The sequence below is a fragment of the Uloborus diversus genome, chromosome 6, assembly GCF_026930045.1.
Source record: "Uloborus diversus isolate 005 chromosome 6, Udiv.v.3.1, whole genome shotgun sequence".
Classification (NCBI taxonomy): Eukaryota; Metazoa; Arthropoda; class Arachnida; order Araneae; family Uloboridae; genus Uloborus; species Uloborus diversus.
This window is the reverse complement of record NC_072736.1, coordinates 108,953,709-108,966,398: the sequence shown is the minus strand read 5'-3', so window position 1 is coordinate 108,966,398 and position 12,690 is coordinate 108,953,709. Positions and strand designations below refer to the sequence as shown.

General features: G+C 33.1%; 1 protein-coding gene across 1 annotated transcript in view; it reads left to right on the top strand.

Moving 5' to 3' along the window:
• LOC129224914 (embryonic polarity protein dorsal-like) overlaps nt 1-12,690 on the top strand; it is a 43,923-nt gene that overhangs the window by 9,698 nt on the left and 21,535 nt on the right. The window contains exons 3-6 of the mRNA XM_054859461.1: nt 4,146-4,203; nt 5,523-5,719; nt 9,424-9,575; nt 10,126-10,217. Of these exons, the coding sequence (XP_054715436.1) occupies nt 4,152-4,203; nt 5,523-5,719; nt 9,424-9,575; nt 10,126-10,217 (493 nt within the window). The 5' untranslated portion in view covers nt 4,146-4,151. The remainder of the gene's footprint in view (nt 1-4,145; nt 4,204-5,522; nt 5,720-9,423; nt 9,576-10,125; nt 10,218-12,690) is intronic.

Sequence of the window (12,690 nt, the reverse complement as noted above, 5' to 3'; positions counted from 1 at the left end):
TTTAAACTATACTTATTTTTTATTTAGTACTTTTGCTTTTTATCACCACTCTTTACTTAGGGCATACTTACTATAGGAATTTATTTCAGGAGTGGCCCAATCTAAATAGTATGAGAATTTTCCAAATTTACGTTTGAATACATTAAAATCTTTTTTCACAATGAGTTGTTAAAAAATTACTTTGAAAGGTAGGTGCCCTGGCCCCTTTGGCATATACACCCCTGTTAAGAATATAATTGTTCAGAGTAAATAATTGCACTTGTAATATGAAAGAAATATATTTATAAAATCCTATCTGTAACATATTTTCATCGTATAAATTCAAATGCAGTTGATTCTTTATTTAACATTTTTTAGAAGACAAAAAAAAACGTCCTTAATCGGAATATTTCTAAAACTTCAGTCTAGGATCAAAGACCATGAAAAGTAGTTACAGTGGATTTATGGAGGGGGGGGGGGGGGAGGGCCCCCCCCCCACAGTTTTGGGAGGACTTTATGTAGTAACAACACATCTTCCAAAAAATTTTTAACATTATTTTTTTCTTTTTTGACTATTTCAGAAGGGCATGGGTGAATTTATAGGAGGGGGCCATAGGGGCAATGCCCCCCAGTTTTGGGAGGACTTTAAATAGAAACAACACATCTTCCAAAATCTTAAAACAAAAAATCATTATTTTTTTCTTTTGTTTTTGAATAGTTCAATGAAAATGAAGAGGATAGTGAATGTCCTTTTCTGAAGGGAGAAAAGAAAAAAAAGAACATTAAATACAAATAGTACAGCTGTCACTGGGGTGCTGAAAATACAGTAAAACCTGTAAAGTTGACCACCTTTGTAAGTTGACCACCTGTCTATGTTGACCGCTTTTGTCATGAACGGAATTAATCCTATCTTATATAATGAAGGAAAACCTCTGTAACTTGACCACCTCTCTATCTTGACCACCTGTCTATCTTGACCACTAATGAACACCAAGTTTGGATTGGAGTATTGTAAAAAACCCTTTGTAAGTTGACCACTTGGTTTATTTTTTAAAATTTTATTTAGCAAATTATTTTTTTATTATTTTTTTTTTAGGCTTTCCAAGAATATTTCTGATGCCAGACCAGCATTTTACCAACTAAATGAAACAGCAGCATAACTAAACCTCCTTTTGAGTTTAACCACATGGGAAAACTACTAAGAACCCTTTTATTCTCCAAACTTGTTTTTCTTCTGTTGTTAAGCGAAAAATTTGTAATTTTTGATTTGCAATAAATTTTTAGGAACTATTAATATAAAATGAGTAACTTTTCATAAACAATAAGGCTTTTTTTTTGATCAATTTACTGAAATTTTAAATTTGCACGACACATTGTATGTCATTCTGGGAAAATAATCTCTAAAAATATTTGAATAACATCTTAAATTATTGTTTCAAAGTAATGCTAAACAATGAAAGTGAGTTAAACAGAAAGAGTAGGTGTCAATTTGCAAGAATTACAAAAGGTGTCATGATGCAAGAATTGCAAAAAAAAAAAAAAAAATAATTACCCCCTTTATAAGTTGACCACCTGTCTAAGTTGACCACCAAAGTACTGCACCGCAAGTGGTCAACTTACACAGGTTTCACGTATGCCTAAATTCACTATTTTTTACTGAAAACCATTTGGGCAAGTATACAAATGAAAATATAGTCAAAACGAGCTATGCATTCAGCTGCAACACTTATAATAATTGACGATTATTTTTTAATTAGAACCTAAAACAAAGGGAACCCCCCCCCCCCTTGCCCATTTGCGCTAACAGAACGATCTGCTCGTTATGATTTGTTTTCTTTCTTTTCAGAATGTTTATTTTCAATTTGTGTGATTTCAAAAACTAGATATTTTGTGTTGTTACAGACGAAAGATTTTGAAAAACCTTCTGGATTCACACGTTCAGATTGGTAAAATTGTAAAAATCCTTTAACCGTAAAAACTGATGAACTTTCGTAAAAATTACAAAAATCTGCAGGTAATAGGGCCGGATTTGCCTATAAGATAAACAAGCTATAGCTTGGGGCCACTGTTTTGAAGTTGGTCCGTAACTCGTAAAAAATTGCATGATTTGTACCTTGAAAAATGGAAAGTGCTTGAAAAAACTAATTTCATCTTCAAGTGCTTGAAAACCTTGAATATTTGGAAAAGCGTGGCTACAAACCTTAAATTTTAAATTTCTAACAAAGGTAGGGGGAGGAATGCCAAAATATGTCAAATTTAGCTCCTTGCTGCATCGTGAATCAAAAGTTTAAAAATCATGGTTCTTACGTATGTAACATATTACTTGAAATAAATTTTTATGACTCACATGTTTCATATCTTGCTATTTATTTAACCCCAAATGCAGTATTTTGGAAATTCTTTTGTATTTATTGCTTTTATCTTGCTTCTACTGCATATTGTTAATCCGTTCAGCCCGGAAAAAATGATACACTACCTCTATTCCTTTTCTATTTCTGCACTGCTTATAATTTAAAAAAAAGGTTGTTGTAATGAGAGAATTCTATAGTTCATTTTTTCTTTTAAACTTAAAATAGCTGTTTTTTTTTTTTTTTTTACAAAGTTTGAATAATACTGTACAACTGTATAATCTAGTGCTTAATTTCAGAGATTGGAAAGTGCAAATGAAGTGCCTTAAGTTATTAAATGTTCTAAAATCCTTGAAAAAAAATGGCACAGTATAACCTACTAGGGCTTTTGGGCTAAAACATCCAATCTAACCAACCAAACCTTGAAAATAATTAGACAAGTCTTTGAAACTTCTAAGCAAAGTGTGCTTCGATTTTATTTCTTATCGAGTGTATAAATTATGAATTGTTCTTATAGTAGTATGTTACTCTCATGTTACATATTTTCTAATCCTGTACAGCATTTCTTTTAAAGTATTAACTTACATCACAAAGCACATTTAAATAATAAAACTTTAAAAAAAAAAATTGTCTATTTTTTCCCGAGATTTTTGTTTTTCCAATTAATCCATATTAGGCTTCAAAATGCACAATTTTACATCCATTTTACAAAATTTCCTCCAGGGGAGAAACCCCCAGACCACCTAAATTCGGAGATATTTTTTATCCCACTTAAAAGGGAGCCCTGCATCACTCTCTTGATACCAGTCACCTCTCTTAAGGTCAATTCAAAAAAGACAGCAAGAAAACACACATTAATGAAAACGACACACCAAAGAAAGAAAGAGTAAAAGCATGGCCTTATGCATTGCAGGAAAACAGACCAAAAACATGGGGGGGGAGGGGACAATTTAAAATGTTGCTCAAAAAAAAAATCCTGCCCCCCCCCCCAGGAACTCGGTCCTAAATCCGCCTATGGTTACAAGGCCCACAAGAATCCAGGTCAGCCTAGTTGGAAACTAAGGGGGAGAAACCCTTGAGGAGGACGGGCTCAGGGTGTGAGTTTGACAAGTTTTAGGACTGGAGGGTGGACTAACGACTAGACTGACTAGGAGCCTGTCTTGGCTCTCAGCGGCCCTGAAAGTTGTCTTTAAATGGAGAAAGTTGTCAAACAGAGAACCAGCTGTATTAATATTCTGGTACAAAGGTATATCCATATATGAAATACACCGGCAGCTCAGTCAATTCCAGCCGAGGACTTCAGTTTCTTGCTTATTAGCACTCGTCAGCCCAGCATAGGAATGACTGAGCTTGAGGTTGAAAATCTCTTAAGGAAGCCAAGAGTGCCAAACAAACTGGTAGCTAATACAGAATTAGCACTGACCAGACGAGTGGAATTGACTGAGCTGCCGGTGTATTTCATGTATTTCTGCCTTAGCCCTGGCTATAGGGCAGTAACTTACTGAATATACCAATATATTTAGCATTTACCTGAAGGGAAAAAAGTAGGGACATTGTAATTTTTTCCTCAGTGGTGGATTTACAGGTTTGGGGCCTATCTGAATGCATTTTTAGGGCTACTATGTCTCATAGAGCAGTGTGAAATATTTATCATGAGCAGTTTTTAATCGCTTTCGAGCCCTCAATGATCATGGGGCCCCTCACAATTGCAACATTTAGGACTTGGGGAAATCCACCACTGGTTTTTCTTTTTTGAATATTTGAATTGCAACGCATGTATTATGTCATTTATTGTTAACTTTTTCATTTTAATTTCAGATAGTCATGTGTTCCCCTTTTAATGTTGCTGTCAACTGCACACAATTATACCAGATAGGTAAGTAGAAGTTAAATTGTATAGTTTTGCTATATAGGTTTTTTCACTTATGTTTCTAGTTTATCACTTTGTACTCTTTTTATTTTTATTTATTTATTTTATTCATTTATTTTTTTCTATTTTGAACAGTTATGGCATTGACTTTTAACCTTTTTTAACTTTGAAAACATTCTGGGATACATTAAATTACAACTCGGGTGTCTCCAGGATTTTTCATTTTGTCCTTCTTTTTGTGAAAAAAACAGATAATTTTGTGAAAAATGAAATAATTTGGCACTTTAAAATTTATACATATACAGTAAACTCTCGATTATCCGCAAAATAGGGTGGCACTGTAGCTGTGGATAATCAAAAACTGAGGATAATCTGAATGTGCTGGTGTATACAATAGCTAAAAAATATAAGTAACACTCACACATACATTGCTTAAAACATTGCTACATAGCATCTACTAACATTGAGTGTAAAAAAAATAATAATAAATGTTAAAACTAATGCCCCGCAAAGAACTGCAGAGAAAAATCATTAATAAATGCTAAGAGACTACCATTATCGGCTCTTTTATATAAACTTAACACACAAGTTTCTTTATGTTTTCTATATGCACGTTGTGTATATGTTTAGAAATAATTACACAATAAAATATATCTATTGCTAGATTGAAGTATTTTTTTATCTATGAAACCTAACCACTTTTTACACACTACTACTATTAAGTCTTAATTTACATGGTTTTGAACTACGTTGCATTTTTCTGAAGTGCAACCCAGCATAAAACGAGAGCATACTATAATTATGTGCTTTCTTATGTTTTCTAAGCTCGTGCTTGCCTTGATGAATACAAATGCTTCTCTTTTTTTTTCTTTTACATCAGCTATAAACAGTGCAGTTTTCAATGAGCAATGATATTCTGAAAAAAGTAACTGATGTGTTATTGTACCCATGAATATTGTTTGTTGTTCTGGATAAGGACTTATACATTAGGCATTTATGGCCGTTGAATTTGAATGTTTTGTTTCTTTATTTTTGATTTATACAATTACACTTACATAATAGCATCCCCCCCCCCCCTTTAAACCACTCTGTGGTTGAGCAATCCCAGTTTCATCTTAACTGCATGAGATATGTTGTCAAGAACCACAAGGTGATTAATGCTCCTTCAAAATTAAGAAATTCATTTGTGTACATCTTGTGACATCTTGTTTTTCATTAATACAAAAATTTCTTCACATTTTTTTTTCTCAAAAATCTCCCTATAGCATATTTTTAAGAAATTCGTAATAGTATGAATAGAAATTTAAATCATTCTTATTATTTAGGAAGACCTATACAGCAATATGATTATCCATCTGAAAGCTCATCGCCTTTTTCTGACAATCGCTTACCACTTGTACAGATAGTGGAACAGCCTGCTTCAATAGGTGCTCGTTTCCGCTATAAATGTGAAGGACGATCAGCTGGCTGCATTAGAGGAGTCAGTAGTACTGAAAAAGATAAAACTTTTCCAGCTATTAAGGTAAGGTTTTATCATGTTATATATTTATGCAATATTTATGAATTGTAGCCGATGATCTGAAGTTTCTTTTCTGTAATGAATGTTGAATAAACTACTCTTATCAATTAATCTTTTATACTTGAAACTTCAGTTGCCCTTACATTGTTTTTCAAGAAGAAGCTCGTTTACATGTGTGTGTTATAATGCACACACAGAAATCTCCCTAAATTTTATATACAATGAAACTTCTCTAGAGCGATCACCATCCGTTCCTAGAAAAAACGGACGTTAAGAGAAGTAGTCGCTCAAAAAAGTGTCAACTTAAAATTGCCAAAATAATTTGATAAAAAATAAATCTGTAAATTTTCAAATTTTATTGAATAAAGAAACATGAAAATTTATTTTCTTTGCTATTTATCGAGCACTGCATCATATAAGGACTACTATATACGCATTTTTTAAACTTTCTTAAAATACAAAGAAATTTCAGAGTGTTTCATATTTTTTGCTTTATGTGACAATACTTGTCTTTCTAGAAAATTTTCCCATTTGACTTTTCTTTGCCCCTCAATGTTTGAAAGTTTCTCATTCTTTATGAATTTTAATTTTGTCCTTCAAAATTTTCTTTTGAGTTTTCCCACAATTAAAAACATCTGCTGACTTCCTTTCTGAATTTCCTGTTTCGTAAGAATCAATCCCTTCTATCCGCTGCTGCAACGTTAAAGAACTGTTTTAGAACTAGCTTAGACGAGAATTTTAGCTGAAGTGTGCTGTCATTCTTGTCGTACACCCCTTAAATTCACACCAAATATGCTTAACTAGAGACAGAGAGACCCTAAAGATTATTAGCAAGATAACTTTTCACTTGTCATCCTTTCCTTACACCTGTCAGTTGCCCATCAGTAAACAATGCATCTAGGTCAACTGACCAGTTTGGAAAGTGGATTTTTTTTTTTTTTTTTGTGAGGAAAAGTACGTAACAAATTTTCAAACAAAGGGTCAGCCGATGGTTGTTCATAGAGGGTTAACTAGGGTTGGCTGGTTGCTTCCAGAAGACTTTTAACATTGAGTTGATAGAGAAAAAAATTGGTGCTTTGGAAAATTGACTATTAATTTAGGTGGTCGTTTATAGAAGTTTCACTGTATTTTCAAGTTTTGCAGTGAATAATATTGATACTATTTCATTCAATGAGTCACTGTTAAAGGCATAACATATACATATAAAAGCTAATAAATATATATTATTTTTATCATGGGCAAACATTACAAAATAACTGAACTACATCTGAACAGTAACAAAATGCACATTTAAACTTTTATTTTTTCTGAGTGGTTTTATCTGAGTGTTATTTCTGAAGACTTCATCATTGTCATCTTTCCCTCCCCCTCTACTTCTGGGGATAACCAAGAAGTAGGGAAGGAAGAATAAAAGGGGTGCCTGTTTCAACCTTCCCCAAGTAGTTGGATAAAAAGGTAGAAATATGCGTTAGTCAAACCCTAGTTCACAAAAAAATCGAGACTGTTTTGCTGCTTGGAAATCTGGAAATTTGACTTTTCCCCACACTTTTTGTACAGTCAGCCATTTATTGTAATTTAACTCTCTATTAACTAACCATTAAACAACATAAAATTATATCAAAATATCATGATTTGAATAAAGCAGTTCATTTGTTTCTTGTAGAGAATAAACGTTTGTTCGTTTCCTATGATAAGATAAACAGCAACTAATTGTTAAACTCTTTCAAAGAAAAACATTAGCGACAAATTTTGAAACAATAAAACAATGGTTATTATTATTGTATTATAAGTCTAACTTCTTTAAAGACGATATTTTATGATAATTGAAGATTTAATTTTTATTTATTTATTTCGTGTAAAAGAATTTATCCAGTATTCTAGTTTTTTGAGATTGATAAAATAAACCACTTGAAGACACTTTACATCTTATTCAACATAATTTATTAAATTAAGTTTGCAACAACATTTTACTAATCAAGCTTCTGAGTTCCAATCCTTTTCCAATTTTCTTGTGTAACAAAAATTGGGAATTAAATTAGCAATTGCACAATAGATTAGATTATCAATTAGAATTTGTAAAATAAAGTGAAGCACCTTTTATGCGTTTCACTTTTATGCAATTTTATCAATTATACGTTGTTTTTTTTGAATTGGTCCCTGCAGAGTCTAATACACATGAACCTATACCTATTATACGTTTTTTCATTTGTACACTTTTTTCATACAGTCCCTTCAAAAACGTATAAATGGTGCTTCACTGTATTCTCAATTCTTACATTAAGGTTTTAGTAAAGAATATTGTTTCACTACCAAGATGCATGAGACCAGCTTGTACTTTATACCGTTGCTAACAAAAAATTGTGCACCAATTTCTAAAAAATGTATCTTTTTTGAGCACATCTCCAGAATACCCCTTTTGAAGTGTTTCAGAATTCTTCCTGGTGGCCATTTTATTCTAGAGTCGGCTATTTTACTCATAAAAAAAGGACATTATGATAAAAGGGACATTTACACATTTTCATGAAAATCTTTCTAATCTTCTGTGGGAGGAATCTTCCTTACAGACTTATCAATGATGGAATCTGAGAAGTTTTGGTGGCAATTTGGCCATCCTATCCTAAATTTTAAGCAACTGGATCATTTTTTTGAGCAACTTTAAAAATAGATGATATTGGGATGCTATTAGAAAGCAAACTTTATTTAAACAGAAAAATGTGTTTTCTAATATCATTTGCAAATATTTGCAGGAAAGTATTAAAATTTATTTATTCTTGGGTTGCTGAATTTGAAGTGCATAAAACTATATGTGTCAAGCTCTAAAACAGTATATTGTTGCCTCAAAGCAACAGTTGGATATCTTGCTATTTGTTTTCAGGCTTAGATATCTTGAATCGGAGGCGATGATATTTTTATGTTTGCTTATTGATTTTATTTTACTTTATATATTTTATTGTTTATTTGTTTTGTTTAATTATTTGTCAATTTTGTTTATTATTATTACTTATCTTTTCATGTAACCTAAATTCTACTGGCATAAATATCCTACCAAGAAAAACTCCTTTTTCTTTGCAACATCGTAAACATTATATGGATTCCTCAATTGCCAAATCCATTAACTCCACATTAAAAAAAAATCCTTATTTCTGCTTTAATAGTGCTTTTTCAATGCTTATCATGTAAATTTATATTAAAGTTTTGGTTCAGTACATTTCTCACCATGTGATGGCAGAAAATGTAACACAAGGGGCTATTTACTCCTATGGATAACACCATCTTCTTCATAACTATTCTCTACTTTTTGTTTTATGGAGTTAGTCGATTTGGCAAGTGAGCAAGGCTATAAGTGAGGTATCGAGACAATTTTTTCTATAGCAGTTAAAATTGGTTCTTGAAATAAAATGGCTGACATCAGTATGTTAACTGCTATATAAAAGCAAAAATGATAATATCCCATTAACACTGACTAAAGGAGAACTAATCTGTTATATTTACACTTCATGCATTACAGAGAAAAAATCCCCTCCTTGGTTTGAGCAGCTTTTCAAACTTGCTCAGCAATACAGTGGCTCTGTTCGGTCTGTGCAAGGGAGGGGGGGGGGGGGGGGACAGTGTTCTTTGCTATGTAAGTGCCTGACAGAAGGAAAAGGTAAATACAATTTCACATTGTTTTTGTTTTCACCATTTTTCATTTGGTTTTTATTTCTTAGATTAATGGTTATCAAGGCATTGCTGGAGTGGTTGTCTCCTGTGTGACAAAAGATGGTCCGCCTTATTACCCACATCCACACAATTTAGTTGGAAAATTTTGCGCAAATGGGGTTTGCTATAAATCAATTGAAGATGCTCAAGCAGTTTGCAAGTAATAATTTGAACATATTGTGTTTTATAACTGATCTTAAAAATGACATTACTAAACTGTGTCTTTTTACAATTTAAAGTATAAAATTATTTTCTACAATTCCAGCCTCTTTTCATTAAATTTTAAATATACAGTCAAACGTTATGAAGTTGCCAGGGAACCTACTAAGCTCAAAAAAATTGCCCCAAATACATGTTATTTTTAGTATTTTAAACAAAATAAATGTAAAAAATTGTCATATAATAGCATAATTACAACTTTTAATCACATTATGTATTAATTTTTAACTATCTTTAACTAGAAATAATAAATTGCAAATAGGTGCTTTGCATTTTAAGCTAGAAATTGAGAACCACTGCACTTTACTGGACCTAGCCTCTTTTATACTAAAATAATAATGATAATTAAGTTATAAAATATTGAGAAATATTTCACCTTTATAGTTTGTTAAAGCTATATATTTAACCCATTTTAGTATGCATTATTTAATTTTTTTGTGAGTTTTAGTGTTTATATTTACAATGTATTAAAATTGTTCTGTTTGGGGTAGCTTTCCTAATTTAGGGATTCAATGTGTGAAAAGAAAGGATGTTAAAGATTCGTTACTGAGCAGAAAAGAACTGCAGATTGATCCTTTTGGAAGTAAGAACGTTTCTTTAAAAATCAAACTTCATAGCTTTTTTTTATTGAAAAATTGATAAATGTTTTAAATTCTGAAACACTTCCAGTATATATATATATATATATATATATATATATATATATATATATATATAGTTATTTTATTTCATTTTTTGTTTCTGAAAACTATTGTGCCTGATTGTAGCTGTAGCTTATCATGTTACAGTAGACCCTTGTTTTACATGGAGGAAAGTGCCGCATAAATCATAATCGTTTAAATTAATCACAACTCATCCGCGTGAAACGAAATAGAGACAACCAATCTTAATGACGTCAAACTGTGTATAATCGAATCTGTGAGAAATACAATAGTGAAGATCTATTGTGCTTCTTTAGTTGAAACAAACTATTAATATTAGCAATACACTGTGTTATAAACAGTGATGTTCCCATCAATTTTTCTGAGGGTATACTCTCAGTAATCCCCTGTGCACAATATGTGTATGTGAGCATATGCATAATATGTCATAATATGAAAATTTTTGAAGCTTGAGGGTATACGCCATATGTCTAAAAAATGTTTGAGAGTATATGGTGTGTATAGAGAACTATGTGTAACCCTATGGGAACACCCCTGGTTATAAAGTGTGCATGAATTAAAATCTTGTTGACTGACATTACTACAAATAAAAATATAAAAATGATAATCACAACAGGCTCTGGACCTAACTAGACCTGTTCTAGTCAATTTATAAACCCCTAATGAAGATCAAGAGCTCCTTGAAAACTACTTCGTTCATTGCAAGTAGCAGCTGCCTTTGGTAAGCTGTTCGGAATGCCAACGACCCTACTATGATCTACTTTCATAATTAAAGTTTTAAGCTTTTCAAGCCATAAGCGAATCTTGAAATTAGTTTTTCCTAATTTCAAGACTAGCTTGTGATTTGAAAAGCTTAAAAAATGAGTTATAAAATGAATTTAATGCAAAAAATGAGAGAATTGTAAGTGAGACTGAACCTATAACCTGATAGCAGAAACAACACACCCTCACAGATTCTTGAATAGGTCTGCAGAGTATTTCTGAATTCAAGAGTTTTTTTTTTTTTTTTTTTTTGCATGAATCTGTTGAATTTAAAATTAAAAATAAAAAACTGTTTAGAATGAAACAAAAAAGGAAAGGTAGAAGTAGAAAACATGCTATAATCTACTCGATAGCAGGGGCGGACTGGCTATGTGGGCATTTGGGCAAATGCCAGAAGGGCCGGTTCCCCGAGGGCCGCCGAAAAGGGATCAGAGCCCTTAGACCATGCAGGAGCGAAATTATCGGGCCACAGCCCCAAAGGGATACCGATTGCTCGGGGAAAGGTTTTTAGAGCATTGTGGTGTACCGTAAAACTTTTCATGGGGGCCGGGGTCAGGGTCGACGAGAGGTCATATGTTAGCCTAGTCGGAAACACAGGACCGCCGAGCGCGGCTCCTTGTCAGTCTGGTCACCGGAGCCCTTCCCACAGAAAACTTATGCTACTGTAATTCCAATCCGGACCCCTTCAAGTGCCCTGTCCTTATTTTACAACTGGGCTAACATGGTCTCTCGTCGATCCTGCGGAAACAAGGGGCCTGGCTTGGAGTCCAAGCAGTATACATTTTACAAGTTTTATGAAGGGGGGTTTGCCTCGTTTCTCGGCGGCCGTGGCCCTTTACCCTTTTATAACACATCTTCATACATATATGTGTGCGTTTTTGTATAACGTATAGTAGTTTTATGATATTTTTAATGAGTGTTTTGATTCCTCTCATTCTCTTCGCGACGCTGCTACTTTAGTAAAGGTTGTGTATGAAGAAGGGGGGGAGGTTGCGTGTAATTTCCGCCGGGGCGTGGTTAAGCTTACGGTGGCTTTGTTCCTGGCCCTTCCTGGACGGAAAAAGGCCGACCAATAATTACCCACAGCCGCTTGTTTTATTTTTCAAACTTCAAAGTAAATGTAGTTTACTATTTTAATAAAACTGGAGCTCCTTTTTAATGTTGAAAGTAGGGAAAATGTCTGTTTCAATATTTAAAGCCTTTCACACCTGTGTGTGGCCTAGTGGTTCGCTTCAGGGCAGTTTTACATCCGATTTTCATGAATAGTCATTTGTACAATCTAGCTAAACTTTCTCTTCCTTACGGGGATTGCCCCTGCTAAGAAAATAACGGTGTTAAATCGAAGACGCTCCTCTTGACAAGGAAGAAAACGATAAAAAAGAAACAGCTGGAATTGGGTGGGGCGACCCTATTGTCGCGTAACATACATTTCTCGACGTTCACTTGAATAAAAAGCAACAAAAGTAACCTTCTTCCAATTCATCTGAAGTACATGCTATCTTACTTTTTTTACGATGGTTTTTTGTCAAAATACTCATTTTAGGGTGACCAGTACTTGTTATATCTTATCTAAAAGAATCTCCCTCTCGGAAAAGGAGCAGGAGCAAAGCTGTGGGAAGTAAACACCAATAC